Here is an 18058-nt window from a genome sequence, read left to right as displayed (position 1 = left end):
AACTTCAGTTCCTGCCCCTTCCCTACCCTGGGGCCAGGGGGACGCTGCCACCATGGGGTGACACAGCTCCTGGGACAGGGGACACTGCCACCACTGGAGGGCAAAGGGACAGAATTTCACTGTGGGTTGGGGCTTCTCTGCTCTGCCTCAAACTCCCCCAAAGCTTCTCCCCTTCCCCATTTGTCTTTTCCCTGCAGGAGCTGGGCAAGCTGGAATTCTGGAATCACAGAGTCGTTCAGGTTGGGAAAGGTCTCTGAGGTGGTTGATCCCTACCTCTGGGTGAGCACCAAGCTGCCAGCTGGAGCAGAGCACTGAGTGTCATTCCTTGGACACTTCCAGGGGTTAATGGGACTCCATTAATCTGTTCCAGTGTCCCAGATTGCAAGGTGAGGTGTGTATTCTATTTGTGTATTCTATTCGCCATCTCTATGGCAGTTGTCTTCTGTTCATTGGGCAGTTTTCATTATCTCTTCCACACTCACTCCTCCCTCGGGAGGGGACATTGCTGATAAGAGGCTATTGAGTGTCACTGCATGGCTGATAAGAACTACAGCATCCCACTGGGAGATGTGAGCCCAGAGGGAGGAGCCAAGCATTGCTACCTGGATATAATCTGGAGATTCTGGAACACCAGCACAGCTTCTGCACTGGATTTCCCAGAGGAACAGCAGCTGCCTCTTCTCCCACTGGATCTTCAGAGGAAGAATCCATCCTTCTCTACAGGATCCCTGCTCCAGCAGAACCAGCCCTGACACTGCAGGAGGGCTGAGCCACAATTCCAATGGGACTGCCACCAACACCCTGACCCACAGGGTGTCAGGTTGGGTTCTGACTCTGTCAGTGTTTAGTTTACTGCATTGCTTATTTTATTTTTATTTTCTTCCCTAGTAAAGAACTGTTATTCCTGCTCCCATATTTTTTGCCTGAGAGCTCCTTAATATAAAATTTATAACAATTCAGAGGGAGGGGGTTTCCATTTTCCATTTCAGGGGAGGCTCCTGCCTTCCTTAGCAGACACCTGTCTTTTAAACCAAGACCTCCAGTGCCTGACAACCCTCACTGGGAGAGGCCCACGGAGATGCTGAATCCTGGGACAGCAGCCAGGCTGGAGCAGAGGTGTCAGCTCCGACACCCCATCCTGGAGCAGCTGTGGAGGAGAGAGAGAGAACCCAGGGGAGCCTGGGAAGGAGCTGTGTGTGAGCTGCTGTGTGTGTGTGTGTGTGTGTGTGTGTGTGTGTGTGTGTGCTGAAACAGGAGCCAAACACTCCCCGCCGCTGTGCCAGGGAGGCAGCGTGAGATCTTTTCATGTTTTAATGAGGCAGCTGGGATCTGGGTGACTCAGGAGAGGGACAAGCCGAGAGACAACTGCGGCACACGCGCTATGCAAACAGCTCCCACCCGGAGCGTGCCGGCACCCGCGGCTCCCAGGCTGTCTGCTCCTGTTGCAGTGTGATGGAATAGCCTGTCTCAGTATCCCGCTTCTTCACCCAGGTGTGCAAATAACCCTTCCTTTCCCCTCCCTTGCGCCTGCTAAGTGCTGTCCATCAATCTTGGCATTCCAGCAAGGGCATTGTGTGATTGGCAGAGTTCAAAAGATGCCCTCTACCCCTGGGGGGACATTGGGCCATCCAGGTGTCCTTTGTCCCCTGAGACTTTCCCGTCCTGTGCCTGGTTGGTGGCTCCCTACCCCTTCCCTGCCCCTCTCCCTGGGGTTACAAGTCACAGCAACCACGCAGTTTTCCCTGTTATGTTGGAGCTGCTGCTGCATTCAGAGGCCTGAGGGCCAGAATAAAGCTCTGCATCCAAACCCTCCAGCAGAACCGACTCCTTTCTTTCACCATCGCCTTAAAGCTTCTCTGCCAGAGGGAAACCTGAGCTCCTGCAAGCCTGCACTTGTCCCAAGTGCCCAGCAGCAGCATCCAGCCAGCCAAAGGTGTCTGTGGGGTGAAACCACCACAGCGGCCGCCCTTGGTCAAGCAGCAAGGGCCAGACCAGCCCAGGCACGTTCCATCTGGCTATATTGGGATTTAATTCCAATATGCTCCCACAGGAGGAGCCCTGGGGGCTCCTTGGGGACACAGTGACAGTGGACAGCTCTGTCCTGGGCTCTGCAGGTGCTCACCCTGCTCGGCTGAGTCCCAGCGGGGTGAGAGCAGCAGCAGCCGGGCTGTGGATTTATCTCCGTGCTGACATTTCCGTCCAGACTGCATCAGCCCCGCTCGGCTCAGAGCATGTCCTGCGCCTCTGCTCAGCTGTAAATCACCCCCACAAGCTGCTCTGAGTCGCTTCCCCAGAGAGCCACACGGGCACAGAGCTCCTGGTTGCCCTCGGGCTGCTCCTGAATCAGTCCCTGCAGGCTGGAACAGGACCTGGCACAACCTCAGCATCCTCAGGTTTAGGGCCAGTGGGATCAGGCTGCTGGAAAACCAGTGAAAAATGCGCTGTGGTTTTGTAAAAAATAACAGAGGGATGGGGATCGATGCCCAGCGGGGCTTTCAGCACCTTATTACGAGCCTCAGTGAGCATTCGCCACCTGGCCAAGTGAATCCACCCAATCCTGCTTCAAAAAAACCCAAGGAAAGTTCCCACTTGGCTTGACTTTCCCCAGTGTTAATAGTATTTATTGCTGCTTGAAAGAAGTTCAGCTGCCTTGACTGCACACAGCCCTGGGGAATAGCTGGGGGAAAAACCAGACTGCTTCCAGAAAAGCAGGCGTAAGGATTCGGGGATAAGAAGGATAAAAAGAAAGCTGTGCATCCAGTGAAAAAAAAAATAATAAAGAGTTTAATAGCAGCTTAAGACTGGCGGTTTTGGCAGCCCCAGCACAGAGAGAAATTAAGCTCTGCACACAGAAGGTTATAAAGTGCTTATAGTAACAGACACGGACACGCACGGGGCTTAGCAAAGGAGCAGGAAGACTCTGCAGAGCTGGGGCAAAGGGAGCAGCCCTGACCTGTCCCTGGGCTCAGAATCCCATGTGCTGGGACGTGGGGCTGCCCAGGGCCATCCCCCAGTGGCTGCCACCAGTGTGGGGTGACACCCAGCCCAAGGGTGGCTGTGCTGCTGGGACACCTGGCCATGGTGCTGAGGTGAGGGAGGGTGGAAATGGATCCCAGCCAGGCTGGGTACAGCCCTGCAGCCTGGCCAGGGCTGTCCCAGTGCCCCGTGTGAGCATCAGCACCAGCTCAGAGGGTCTGGTGCGTCCCCCATGGGTTCCTGGCACTGCCAGGCTGCAAAAGTGCATGGGAACATCACTGCATGCAGGAGAAATGCATCCAGCCCTGAGGCCAGCTCAGGAGGGACCTGGAGCTGCTGGGGAGAGCCCAGAGGAGGCCATGGAGATCCTCCAAGGGCTGGAGCCCCTCTGCTCTGGAGCTGTGGCTGCCCCTGGATCCCTGGAATGTCCAAGGCCAGGTTGGACAGGGCTTGGAGCAGCCTGGGACAGTGGGAGGTGTCCCTGGCCATGGCAGGGAGGTGATCTCCAGTCTGGTCCCCCAGGTCCTGCCTGGATAATCCCATCAGGGAGATCCTTTTGCCCAAGCAGCCCTGGCAGAACTCACGCACGTCGTGTTTTCCCCGAGGTGCTCTTGGTGGCCTGGCAGGGGCTGCCTGACGTCTCTGGCTCCACTACAAACGTGGAGTTAATCTCCTCTTGGCAGGGAAGCCTGAGAATTTATGGCCATGGAGTGTGAGAGATGAAAAGGCACCGTGGAAGGCATTATCTGAAGTGCTCTATTGAATTACCATCAGATGAATCCAAAGGACTTTAATGATGCAGCTTGGCCTGGTGCCACCAGAAGGGATCACACTCCCCAGGGAGGCCTCGGCGTCCTGCTCCTGGCTGGGCTCCCATCCCACGTCAGATGAGGAGCAGCATTCTCCAGTGACCTCCATTCCCTGCCTGACCCACGGCCACTCCAGCTCCTGGCCCCAAGGGACTCAGGGATCCACCACCTGCAGCTTTTGGGGTCACACGTTGTCCCTGCAGGTTCTCTGTGCTGTGAGAACCCACCAGGATGGGTCACATTCCCACAAACCCTGGGAATTCTGGTTTTCCCACCAAAGGAGCCCCAGCCTCGGCCTCTTACCTGCTGTCCTTCAGAGCAGGGGTTGTTCAGGACCACGGGGACGTTGCTCTTCCCCCACAGGTCCCCCGGCACACGATCGTTCTCCATCCGAGCTTTCTGGGGATTGTTCTCCCCTTCCCTGAAACTGAAGGGTTAAAAACCTTTTTGGGGTGCTGGCACCACGGGTCCTGCTCCAGCTGCTTCCCACAGGAGCCAAAACTTGGCCAGTGCTCCTCGGGAAGGGAGGAAAGGCAGAGCCTCAGCCAGGGCGGTGAATCACCGAGGTGAGGACAACCCAAGCAACCACGGGAGCTCCACCTCAGAGCCACAGCAGTGCCCACACCTGCCCTGCAGCAGAGCCCCTACAGCACCCCAAAATCCCGCTGGAACCTGGGAAAACAGCCCTGGGAGATGGGGAAGGGAGGCTGGAGGAGCTGGTGGCAGAAGGAGCTTGCAGAGCAGCTCAGTGATGGTGAGCAGGGAAGAGGAAAAACCAGCCCAGAACAAACGGCAGCTGAGCTCCCAGGGACTCTCCCTGCTCTTCCTGACCTTTCCAGAGGCTGGAATGGAAGGGATTTCAGCCTGGCAAACTGAGGAATAGGTGGGATGTATTTGGGTGGAATATGGGGTACATTTGAGATAAATACGGGATATATTTGGGGGAATATGTAGTGTATTTAGGGGGAATATGGGGTATATTTGGGTGGAATATGGGATATATTTGAGAGGAATATGGGGTATATTGGGTGAAATATGGGATGTATTTGGGGAGAATATGGGACATATGTGGGATATATTTGGGGGGAATATGGGATATATTTGGGATGGAATATGGGATATATTTGGGTTGAATATGGGATATATTTGGGATGGAATATGGGACATATTTGGGTTGAATACGGGATATATTGGAGAGGAATATGGGGCATATTTGGGTTGAATATGGGATATATTTGGGTGGAATATGGGATATTTTTGGGGGAGAATATGGGGTATATTTGGGAGGAGTATGGGGCATATTTGGGTTGAAAATGGGACATATTTGGTGGGAATATGGGATATATTTGGGTGGAATATGGGGTATATTTGAGTGGAATATGGGGTATATTTGGGGGGAATATGGGATGCATTTGGGGACAATATGGGACGTATTTGATGGGAATATAGGATATATTTAGGGGGAGTTGCTGGGGATGTGGGGAGGGCTGGACACTGGGGACATCTCAGTGCTGGCTGCCCTGGATTAACTCAGGTGTGGCTCAGGTGAAACTCAGATGTAACTCAGGTGTAGCTCAGGTGTAGCTCACTGCACCACACACCTTTTGGGGTGTGGAAGAGGCTCTGAAATGCCACCTGAGCTGGTGCAAAGCCTCTGCCAGGTGAGCCCTCATCAAGGAGAAAACAAACAGTGCTTAGAGAGGTAACATTCACACAGGCAAGGGGTGGCACCTGTGTCACCAAGGCCATCAGGAAAGGGGCTCCTGGGCTGGGCAGAGCAGGGCCACGGGTCAGGATGGGCACAGGCACTGAGGAAATGCCCTCTGGAATTGTTCTGCTCCTGCTGTCAGTCCTTAAAAGCCTTCCAGGTGCCGCTGAATCAATAATGAGAATTCTCATTAACGGCGGCAGGGTTTGGGCACTGACCAAAGTAGGACATTTGCACCCAAGGCATAAATCACACCAACAGCATGCTCCTGATTCAATTTCAGGAAGACAAATAAATACAAATAAATTCCGTTTCACAGTCCTTGAACTCCTTTAGCTTAAGGAAAAGACTTCATTTAAAGAGCATATCCTGTGCTTTTCCTGCCATTTTTCTGCTTTTACAGAGCCATGCTCAGCTGCCAAAATATTTCCCTGGGCTCTGGCCACCTTCCAAACGTTGGAAAGTGGCCACCTTGGTGCGAGTGAGGAGGCACAGGGGCCCAAGGGCCGTTTTCCCTGGGATTTCTGTGCCCCTCCAGGCCATGGAAGCTGCTCCCTGGTGAGCTGGCTCCTGGGAGGATGTGAGAGGGTTTCAATCAGATAAAACACAGCTTTTAAGAAACCCCACCCAAGCACCTCAGCCAAAGGCAACAGAGATCCTGTGACAGTGTTCACAGGGGTTCTTGGATGAGGGAAGAGGTGAGGATCTGACTCCATGGTTCAGAAAGCTGATTTATTGTTTTATGATATATATTATATTAAAACTATACTAAAAGAATAGAAGAAAGGATTTCATCAGAAGGGTAGCTAAGAATAGAAAAAGAAGGAGTGATAGCAAAGGCTTGTGGCTTGGACTCTCTGTCTGAGCAAGCTGACTGTGATTGGCCATTAATTACAAACAACCACATGAGACCAATCACAGATGCACCTGTTGCATTCCACAGAAGCAGATAACCATTGTTTACATTTTGTTCCTGAGGCTTCTCAGCTTCTCAGGAGGAAAAATCCTAAGGAAAGGATTTTTCATTCAAAGATTTCTGCGACAAGATCTCAATCCCTGCTGCAGGGGTTGGTGATCCACAAATCCCAGCATCCACAGGGATGCACAGAGATCCTGGGGACAGGGACAGGGACAGCCACGCATCCCCCTGTGCCAAGCTCAGGGTTTCCTGCCCAGGCTGCCTCCATCCCAGTAATCCCCAGCAGGCAGGCAGCAGGGAATTAGCAGGATGAGAGCCCGGCCAGCCTGGCTGTCCCCTCGGAGCCAGCCCAGCTGTTCAATCTCCTGGAGAGCTCCTCTCATTCCCACATCCCTGCCCTCCTGCCCTGATCCCAGCCTGCCAGGGGACTGTGTGGGAAATGGATTGGAGAATTCTCCAAACCTGACAGAAGGGCCACACAGTGTGTGCATCTGTGTGCAAACCTGGAAATGAGAAATGCTGACTTGGAAATGCCATGGAATGGGACAGACATTGCTGGGAGAAAAATGGAACTAAAAACAAGTTTCAAAAGATGGCCTTGCAAATAAGACTGGATAATTTAGAGAAATAGAACTATGAAAGATGCATTGAATTAAGACTTATGAGGGGTAATTTTAGATGATTGGCTAAAAAGCATTTACAGCATCCTCTGGCTGTCCAGGATGGGCAGGACCCCTTGCCAGGGGGCTCAGAAGCCCTGGCACAGAGCCCAAAACACCTGTGGGTTTGATTATGACCCATGGAACAAATTACCAACCTTAGATGAAGATCAGTAAGCCACAACAGTTTGAGTAGAATAATAGTGAAGTTATCACGGGGTGGAAAAGTAGATTTTAGGGTTTCTGGTATGGGGGTTCAGGAGGCAAGATGGAGGGAACTGGGTGTGTCCAGCCTTTCTCCTTCTTCTTCTTCTTGGCCTCCATCTCCTGCTGTGATGGTGGCACTCACAGATTGGTTTAGAGTAGAAGCTCACTGTCTAACATAGGTGATGGGTATTGGGAAGTAATTGTAAACATTGTACATGTAGTTTTTAGTATAAAGACATAACACAGCCTGGGGGCAGGCAGAGTGCCTGGAACTGTCCTGCTGGATGGACCTCAGCAGGGCAGGAGAAAATTTTCTATAGATAAGAAACAATGAACAACCTTGAGAGTGAGAAATGAAGAGCCCTGACCCCTTCTTCAAGCGCCGGGCTGGGAAAAGAGACTTTGGAACTTTTCTCGTGGTCACTCTGACCAGCTGGAGATCCCGACAACCTGGGTGCTCCACATCCCTTGTTTGTGTGCCTGCAGGTGTGGCAGGAGCAGATTCCTGCTGCTTTTCCCCATGGATTTATGGCTGCACGAGCACAGCACAGAGGGCCTGGCCCTGCTGGGAAAGCACAGCCGAGGGTGGCTGTGACAGAGCCCCCAGAGTGACCTGGGGCTGTCCCTGGTGCTGTGCCTGCCCTGAGCCTCCCCCGGATGGGGCTGCCCGCAAGGATCCGGCTCTGTCCCTTTGGAGACAGGCAGGCAGAGAAAAGCCCATTGAGAGCAGCCAGAGCCTCAGCCCAGCCCGAGCACAGATGGGGGAATAAAAATAAAAACCATCAATTGCTTCATTTTACAAATATTTCCTGGCCCTCGCTTTTGAGGGCCTTGTTTGCGAGCTGGGATGGGAACAGGATTTTTGGGATGAGTTGTTTTCCTCTCTTGCCGTGGCTGAACAGGATTTTTGGGATGAGTTGTTTTCCTCTCTCGTTGTGGCTGCTGCAGCCCCCAGAGGCACGGGGTGACCTGAGGATGTCACTCACAGCTCCTGCAGGCTGAGGGGCAGCCACAGCTCAGCCCCTGGGCAATGTTCGCTTTTGGGAATCTGGGATTTTGTCAACAGGAGAGCCCCCAAAGCCATCCTGGTGGGCACTGGGGGGGCACAGCTCCCTCGAGGGAGCCAGGCTGGACATCCCCAGGGATCTGCCCTGGGAGAGCCACAGGGACAGAGGAGCTGGCTCCTCTTTTTGGAGAACCCCAGGCCAGGTTGGACATTGGGGCTTGGAGCAGCCTGGGATACTGGAAGGTGTCTTGGGACTGGATGAGCTTTCAGGTCTTTCCCAACCCAAACCATTCCATGAGATGTTTTTAATCCCCATTTTGATGTCTTTGGAGGCAATGCTGAAGGTGGAAGCCATTGGTTTGATTAACTCCCAAAAGCCAGATCCAGGATCCAGGATCCCTCTCATCACACACTCTTGGCCAGATCTCTTGGATCCAGAGAGACCCAAACTCCTCTTTGAGGGGGTTTTGTGATCTGAAAGCCAAATCTGATGCTTTAAAAAGGAAAGAGGAATCCTGCCCTCCCCCACTGGTGCCAGGCAGAGCCTGGGATGCTGCCTCCCCTTGGAAAGAGCATCTGGCTGTTTGGAGAAATGAGAGGCACCACTGTTTTCTTTTGACTAATTTGATGATGTTGCAGTGCTCCAAGTGATGAAGCAGAAGGGAAGTTGCTGAGACAGCCCTTTCAGAAATTTCTCCAAAGCTTTTCCAAAAAAGAAATTAAAGGGGGAAAAAAATAATAAAAAAAAAAAGATGGAAAGGGAAGTTTGTCAGTTTGTCACTCGGCTCCTTTGAATTTCCTTGGCAGAAGGATCACTCTGCTTCCCAGGCAGGGAGCAGAGCCAGCCTTGGGATGGATGATGAGGGTGGCAGTGCCCACGCTGCGGTGACAGCTCTGGTGACACTGATAACATCACCCTGTGCTGTGACCGGGGATCAGCTTCTCCTTCTCCTGGCAAACCTGAGCCTGGGGCTGTGTGGGACGCTCAGGAGAGAAATTCCTTCCTTTTACCTCATTCCCTGATTGTTCCTCGGGCATGGCTGCGCTTGCAGGGCTCCACCTTCAGGTGGGACAAGCAGCTCTTGCCTCGCCTTTCCTTTGCCCCATGGAAAACCACGTTCCAGAGGGGCAGAGATTTAAATTCCCTAATTAAATTAAATTAATTAAATTAAAATTAAAATGCTTCCTTCTCTGGAAAAGGTGCTGGCTGCAGCCTGGAGGGTTCAGCAAGGTCTGGACAAGAGCAGAGGGAGAGGGATGGGGCAGCAGAAGGGATTTGCAGGGTGCAGAGGATGGAGCAGAGCTCAGGAAGGAGGGTGGGGATTTGGAGGAAGGAATAACTCCAAAATCTGGGATGCACTCCCTGGAGAGGCAGCAGGGACAGTGCAGGGTGATCCAAGCAAGGAACAAATGGGAGAGGAGACCTGGGACAGCATGGAAGGAGGAGGAAAAGCCTCAGGAAGAACCTGTGGAATGATCTGGAGAAGATCCCGCAGCCTCAGAACATCAGGAATGTGCCCAGCACTGGGATCAGGGACTAATGAGCTGAGCAAGCTGCAGCATCGGGGAGCTGTGAAATACGAGGCTGGCAAATGCCTTGGAGGAGGCGCTGACACGGAAAGACCTGGGAACAGATCCAGGCAGTCCCAGAGTCCCACCAGAACAGCTCAGAATTCAGCCAGCACCGAGCTGCAACGGCTCCTGTCCCTCCACAGTGAGCTCCTGCAGGGTCCCAGCCCGGCCAGGGGAGCAAAACAGCTCAGGGGTGATGGGAACCACACCTGGATCTCCTGTGGGGTCACACCTGAACATCCTGTGGGGTCACACCTGGATCTCCTGTGGGGTCACACCTGGATCTCCTGTGGGGGTCACACCTGGGGCTCCTGTGGGATAACACCTAGATCTTCAGTGGGTCACACCTGGATGTCCTGTGGGGTCACACCTGGGTCTCCTGAGGGGTCACACCTGGATCCCTGGGGTGGGTCACACCTGGATGTCCTGTGGGGTCACACCTGGACCTCCTGTGGGGGTCACACCTGGATCTCCTGTGGGGTCACACCTGAACATCCTGTGGGGTCACACCTGGATCTCCTGTGGGATAACACCTGGATCTCCTGAGGGGTCACACCTGGATCTCCTGAGGGGGTCACACCTGGATCTCCTGTGGGATAACACCTGGGTCTCCTGAGGGGTCACACCTGGATCTCGGGGGGGGTCACACCTGGATCTCTGGGGGGGTCACACCTGGATCTCCTGTGGGGTCACACCTGGATCTCCTGAGGGGTCACACCTGGATCTCCAGTGGGTCACACCTGGATCTCCTGAGGGGTCACACCTGGATCTCTGGGGGGGTCACACCTGGATCTCCTGGGGGGTCACACCTGGGGCTCCTGTGGGATAACACCTGGATGTCCTGTGGGATAACACCTGGATCTCCAGTGGGTCACATCTGGATCTCCTGTGGGGTCACACCTGGATCTCGGGGGGGGTCACACCTGGATCTCTGGGGGGGTCACACCTGGATCTCCAGTGGGCCACACCTGGGTCTCCTGTGGGGTCACACCTGGCCCAGGGCTTTGGCTGCTGGGGTCACACATGGAGAGAAGGGCAGGGGAATCCAGGGGATGAAGGAGCAGCACGGAGGCTGAGCTGTGAGGGGTGGGTTGGGAACTGGGCTGATGGGTTTGGGGAAATATGGGGTGTATTGGGGTGGAATATGGGATATATTGGGGTGGGAATACGGGGACGTATTTGAGGGACTATGGGATATATTTGGGGAGAATATGCGATATATTTGGGGGAAATATGGGGTATATGTGGTGGGAATATGGGATATATTGGGGTGGAAAATGGGATATATGTGGGAGGAATATTTTGGAGGAATATGGGGTATATTTGGGGGGAATATGGAAAATATTTGGGTGGAATATGGAAAATATTTGGGAGGAATATGGGATATATCTGGGGGGAATATGGCGTATATTTTGGGGAAATGTGGGATATATTGGATGGAATATGGGACATATTGGGGAAAATATGGGGTATATTTGGAGGGAATATGGGGTATATTTGGGGAGAATATGGGGTTCATTTGGGGGAATTTCGGATATATTTGGGGGAAATATGGGAATATATTTGGAGAAAATATGGGGTTTATTTGGGTGAAATATGAGATATATTTGGGGGGAATATGGAATATATTGAGGAGATATGGGATATATTAGGGGGGAATGTGGGATATATTGGGGGGAAATATGGGATATATTTGGGTGGAATATGGTATATATTTGGGAGAAATATAGGATATATTGGGGGAATGTGGGATATATTTGGGTGGAATAAGGGATCTGTTGGGGGGAATATGGAGCGTATTTGGGCAGAATATGGGGTATATTTGGGTGGAATATGGAAAATATTTGGGGGGAATATGAGATATATTTTGGTAGAATATGGGATATATTTGTGGGGAATATGGGGTGTATTTGGGGGGAATATGTGGTCTCCAGGCACAAAATGCCTCTCTGCATCAGTGATGGAGTGGAGTGATGAGTAAGAAGCCTTGGCCAGGGGAGCAGGGGAAGGCTATTCCCTGCCAGAGCTCCCTGCACCTATTTCCAGAACGGCACAAACATGGAAATTCCAGGGAACCTTCTCCTTTCTGAGGTTTTAAAGTTTTGTGTCCAAGTGCAGAAGAATGAAGACAGACCAGAAATGCAAACAAAATGCTTTGAGCAACCCAAAGAGATTTTGGTGGTCCTGAGGAAGATGGGAGGAAGAGAATTTGGGAATTCGCAGTTGTCTTTGGGAACTGCAAAATTATGGGTTTTGTTCCAAGGCAGGCTGGAGCCTGAAACCTTGAAACCTTTTGTGAGCTGAATTCCTGCTCTGAGCACACTTCTCCCTCTCGGGGCTGCTGCTTGGACTGAAACTGCCATGTTTCCATCATGCTGCTCATGTCATGGAAGAGACCTGGTAGAAGGAAAATCAACCCTGGCAACTCAGTGGGGAGGGGGGGGAGAAGGAGGGAAGATGGGACCTGACAATCTCCCCAGAGCTCTGAGGGAAAAACAGACCTGGGCTTGCTGGCAGCGAGTGAATCAAACTCTATTTTTGCCTCCTAGCCCACGGTGAGCCTCATGGCGCAAATGCCAGCTCTCATCATACCTTGAGCCCCACATCTGCGCTCCCTTTGCTGATGGCAGATGGCCTGAGCTGAGGAGCAGCTGTGGTCACTCCATGGACACACCCCGAGGGCACGGGGTGGGAGGAGAAGGCAGCAAGGAGAATTCCCCTGGGGAATGCAGGCCGTGGGGGCAGGGGATGGAGAGGAACTGATTGTGTCCCCACAGCAAATTATGGATCAATCAATCAATCAATCAATCATTCAGTCAGTCACATGATGGATTGGAAGGGATCTTAAAGAACATCCAGTCAGGCTGCTCCCAGCCCCAATGTCCAGCCCCAGTGTCCAGCCTGGCCTTGGGCACTGCCAGGGATCCAGGAGCAGCCACAGCTGCTCTGGGCACCCTGTGCCACGGCCTGCCCACCCTGCCAGAGAACAATTCCATCCCAAATCTCACTTAACCCTGCCCATTTTGAATCCATTCCCCTTAACCTGTCCCTCCATGCTCCCATAAGAAATCCCTCTCCATCTCTCTTGTAGGCTCCCTTCCAGTAAGTAATAACACTGGAGAGAGGGGTTGGAAGCCCAAACCATCAGGTGTAGTTTGAATTGGTTTTACCACAGCCCATCTTGAGCACGGAGTTTTTGTCTCCCTGTGGACAAGCTCAGCCTTGTGCCATCCCTTCCTGCCCTGGGAACGCTGTCCCAGCTCCCTGAGCCAGACTGGATCCAACAAAGTGCCCTGGGCTGGGGTGGTCAGCACCAGGCAGAGAGGAGACAGAACAGGATCAGGATCCATCCCAATCCCACCATCTCCATCTGGATCAACAGCAGAGAGGAGACAGAACAGGATCAGGATCCATCCCAACCCCACCAGCTCCAGCTGGATCAACAGCAGAGAGGAGAGAGAACGGGATCAGGATCCATCCCAACCCCACCAGCTCCAGCTGGATCAATGGCAGAGAGGAGACAGAACAGGATCAGGATCCATCCCAATCCCACCATCTCCAGCTGCACCAACAGGCAGAGAGGAGACAGAACAGGATCCATCCCAATCCCACCATCTCCATCTGGATCAACAGGCAGAGAGGAGACAGAACAGGATCCATCCCAATCCCACCATCTCCAGCTGGATCAACAGCAGAGAGGAGACAGAACTGGATCAGGATCCATCCCAATCCCACCATTTCCAGGCCAGGCTGGAGGCGTCCAGCTCAACCTTGAGCGAGGTTTTGCTCCCTCCTGGGTGTAGGCAGAGCTCAATTCCTGCACTGTTCCTGCCTGGAGGAGTCAGGGCTGAGCTGCATCCATCTGACATTCCTCACCAAAGGTTTTTTGGCATTTCCTTGGCACTGACCAACACTCTCCCCAGCTACCCGCTCCCCATTGTTCCCTGACCTTTCTGCACTCCTCCTGCCATCCTAAAAAACTCAGAGTGCAGGAGACCTTGAGGATGCCCTGGCTCTGTGTGAGCCGAGCTGAGGAGATGAATAATCCCCAGCCCAATCCCACAGAAATGCCCTTTGCCCTGCACAGCAGCTCCTGACAGCTTCTCCCTGCAGTCAATCTTTCCCACATCCCTGCTCCTGCCTGCGTCCTCTCCCTCGCACCACAAGAGCCAGGCTGCAGCTTTTCATCAAGCAGGAGAATTTGACTGAAAAGTGGATTTTCATCCTCAAGGTATAGAGATAATAAAGACTTTAAAAAAAAATTATTAGGATATTGAAAACAACAAAAAAAGAGATTTTGGTGAAGTCCCCCCTTTGCTGCTTCAAGATCCTTCAGTTTAAGTGAAGTCAAAGTGAAATCAAAGCATTTCTGTTTAATTGCTGAATAAAAGAGATTCCTCAGAGTAGAATCACGTTTTTCATCCCTCCCCATGGCTGGAGCAGAATTTCCCTGGAGATCCTGCAACTGCTGGGATGGGGGATATGGTTTGATGGGTGAGGCTGCCCCTGTTCAACCCCAATATTTGGGATTGTGTCCTCTGGGCTGCCACCCCAGGTCCCTGAGCCAAACCAGAGGGGATTTTAGAGCCTCCCTGCACATTTTGTACCCAGTCCTGACCCTTTCAAAGTCTCAATCCTTAAACCAGGCTCTCCCAGGATGGGATTAAATCCAGACAGGTTTTTGGAGAGCATCCTGAGCTCAGGGCAGTGGGGGGGGAGTGTTAACTCACTTCCCATTGCACAGCAGATTTCTGAATTTTCCAAATCTCAACAATTCAATTGAACAATTCTTGTTCAAAAAGTGAACCTGGAGAGCAGCTGTGGTGGGAAGGGGGTGGCAGGAAGGACATCCAGACACCAGCACCAAGCCCAGCAGATATTTTTTCCCTCTGACTCAGTGTGAGCACCCTAACAAGCTTTGAGTACCGTGTCCTCCACGGGAAGCAGGAATAAATTGGGAGAGCAGGAACGACATGAAAACAACTGAAAATAAAACAAGGAAGGTGGAAAACACAGAGGGTGTGGGTGGGATTGGGATGGGAGCGAGCGGGAGCTCAGCCTTGGCTGGGAGCCCGTGGTGGGGACCCCGCTGTGGCTCTCCCCCCTTGTTTCTGATAAAGAAAAATGAACACAGTGTTTTCCTGCTCCTAAGAAGTGTCTACAGCAAGAGAACCTGAAATTACAGAGAACTTGGCATTTCAGATCTTTCCGTGGCCGAGGCACGGATCTGCAGCTCCAGCAAACCCTCGGGGCTTTTCCAGCCAGTCAATAAGCGAGGGCAGCCACAACCCTGCTGCAGCACTTGACACTGCTAAAACGTGTTTGGGGACTTGGGGAAAAGCAGCAGGAAAAGGCAAGCTAACAGTGTTAATGAACGGTCAGGAAGAGAGGGAGTTGGCACCGAGCAAACCCGGCTGCAAACAACAGCTCTGGAAGGCAGGAGGGGCCCCGGGGAGCTGCCCTGGCTCAGGGAAACGCTGAGGAAAATCGGGAGCTGTGCCACTTCCCCCTCCTCAACGGGACGTGGGACAAGCGTTGTTCACTTCCCCACCCACGCACACAAGTCCTGAAAAGCGATCTGGCTCTAGGAGGAGCAGGGGCAGATCCATCCTGGCGTTTCCACAAGGATTGGCCATCCCGAGCTCTCGATAGGGAACATCTCCCTCCTGCCCACCAGGCTGGTCCCACTGCCCTCACCCTGTCTTGGCTTCAGATGGAGCTGGACTGGGGCTCTCCTTCCCTCTCCCAAAAGGTTTGGAAGCTCCTGGGAAGCACCGTGCCCTGCTGGTCCGACCTTCCTCTCCCATTAAAGTTAAAGCAGATTTCAACTGGAGAGCTCTAAAGCAGGACCACAAAGACAGGAATACCCTGGACCTTATTTGCCACGTGAGGAAACTGAGGCAAAACAGGATTTTGCTTCAACTTAAATGGAATTGAGAACATGGAGCAGAGATTTAACCCAGCCCAACCCGCGATCCACCACATCACACAGCTCAGCTTTCCATGAGACATTATTCCCGATCTCCCCAATTTCCCATGCTTAGATCTTCCTTCCACAATCTTCTCCCAATTTTTCATCCACCACTTCCCTCTTTTCCCCACCCCTTCCCCTCCATCTCCACCCCCCTGTGCCAGGCAGCAGCCAGCTGTGGAGAGGCGCTCACCGACACCTCGGCGAGCCAAAACCAGCGCGTTCCACCAAAGGTAAAAAAACGTATTTAGGGAGACCTACCAGTCCACCTGGACTTCTATATCCCGTGTCTCTACCTTGGAGGGCGCATCTCCACCGCTGTCCTTACTGCTGCTGCTCTTCAGCAGGTCCAGGACGGGCTCGATCTCTTTGAGCAGCTCGTTGTCCTCCACGCCGCCGTTGAGGCAGGAGTGAGCACAAGCCCCGTCCTTGTCCCTGCCGCCGTCCTTTGCCCCTTTGCTGCCGGGAACGAGCCCGTTAACGTGGACATGGGGCTCCACCTCCTTGCCCGTTTCCCTGCTCCACCGTGATCCCATGGCTGCTGGCTGCTCTTTGCTTGGTTTGGACAAGTCAACCGCCTTGGGAGCTGGGCACAGGGGTCTGGTGACACGGACGGTTTTGGGCGTCCCGTCGCCCGTGAAGGTGGTCTCCAGGTGAGTGGTGAAGCCCTCGGGGCCACGCAGGATGAGCACTACGTAGGTCTCGGAGGCGATGCTTCTCAGGATCTCCAGCGCCGTCTCATAGCTCATGTCCACCAGGGGCCTGCCATTGACGGCCAGGATGATGTCCCCAGCCTGGATGAGGCCACTCTGCTCGGCAGCCCCGCCCCGGATCAGGTCCGAGATGATGACGGGCGGTTTGCTGACGCGCTCCTTCACCAGGAAGCCGAGGCCGCCCACCTTGCGCTTGAAGAGCCTCACCGAGATGACGTTGGGCTGGATCTGCTGCACGCTGAACACATTCTCTTCCATGGCAGCCCCCTCCTCCAGCCCGCTCTGCAGGACCTCAACACCCTGCTGGGAGCAGGGGAATTCGCTGTCCGAGGGTGGGAAGGAGCAACTCTGGTTTTTGAGGAGCTGGACTCACTGGAAAACTCCCCTGGGCTTGGGCTGCCGAGGGGCTCCCTGCGGCATGCTCGGTGGCACCGCTCTGCGAACGGCAGGAAAGCGGGAATGTCACCCCTGGGAAGGCAGGCTAGGAGCAGGGCTGGGCATCGCCCGGGGTGGGAAACATTCCAGCTTCCAGTCAGCCGCTGGCACAGAGCGGGAGGCAGCGCGCTGGCTTCACCGGCATCCCCGCCGACGGTGCGCGGGCTTCTCTATCTGCAAAGCAGGGGGAAAACCAACAAAGGAGGGAGATAAGTGAGGCAGGGCAGGCGCAAGTGCCCGCTGAGCTGAGCACGGGGCTGGGCACGCCACGGGCGCCCCGTCCCCACAGATGTCACCCCCCCAAGGCTGCAGCCTCGCAGCGCTCCGGGCTTTGCTCCCTCCACCTCCCCCTGCGAAAATCGGCACCATCTGTTCGGCGGGGGCGCGGGGGGAGCGGGCAGCCCTGGCAGGGGCCGCTGGGCAGGGCAGGGCAGGGCAGCCCGGCTCGGGCACTGCCCGCTCTGCCCACCCTGCAAGGCTGGCACACCCAGGAGGCTCTGCCAGCTCGGGATCCCCTCTCCGCGTGTTCTCCAGAGCATCCCACAACCTGCCGGGTGAGAACCCGACAGGGAACGGGCAGCCCTGCCCGGGAGGAAACCTGTTCCGGAGGTGCTGTGGCTCCGAGGTGTCACTCCAGGTGCGGCAGCCGGGGAACAGAAGAGGCCGCTCGGCTCCCCTTCCTTCCCCCGAGTTGGGAAAACACTTCCAAAGGCAACTGCTGCTTTTAAGGCTGGCTGCAGGGATCAGCGCTCAGCTCCTCCTCTGCCCAGATTCCCAGCCTGGCACGGGGAGAAGGAGGCGACGCTCGCCCTCCCCCGAGCCCAGCCCCGCTCCGGCGGAGGGGAAACATCGCCGGGAGGGAACCTCGGAGCTCATCCCGCCTTTGGGGAAGCATTGCCGGGAGGGCAGCGCGGAGCTCATCCCACCCTTAGGATGAGCTGGAACAGCCCTCGCAGGGCTCGGGGAGTCACAGCCCATTGCCTCCTGATGGGACCCTTGTTCTTACAAGGCACGCTTGGCTTCTGTCGCTTCTGCTCCCGAAGCCTCCCCGCGCTCCCCTCGCGTTTTTCTCAGATGCTCTGG

The 18058-nt window shown here is 54.1% G+C and overlaps 1 protein-coding gene across 1 annotated transcript in view; it reads right to left on the bottom strand.

The window, feature by feature from the left end:
* Positions 1-16798, bottom strand: part of NOS1 (nitric oxide synthase 1) — a 49224-nt gene extending 32426 nt beyond the window's left edge. The window contains exons 1-2 of the mRNA XM_058816425.1: positions 16089-16798; positions 4089-4206 (exon numbers count right to left, since the gene is read on the bottom strand). Coding sequence (XP_058672408.1) covers positions 4089-4206; positions 16089-16798 — 828 coding nt within the window. The remainder of the gene's footprint in view (positions 1-4088; positions 4207-16088) is intronic.
* Between the last annotated feature and the right edge of the window lie 1260 nt (positions 16799-18058).

The sequence above is a fragment of the Ammospiza caudacuta genome, chromosome 18 (assembly GCF_027887145.1).
Source record: "Ammospiza caudacuta isolate bAmmCau1 chromosome 18, bAmmCau1.pri, whole genome shotgun sequence".
Taxonomy (NCBI): Eukaryota; Metazoa; Chordata; class Aves; order Passeriformes; family Passerellidae; genus Ammospiza; species Ammospiza caudacuta.
This window is presented reverse-complemented; position numbering and strand designations above follow the sequence as displayed.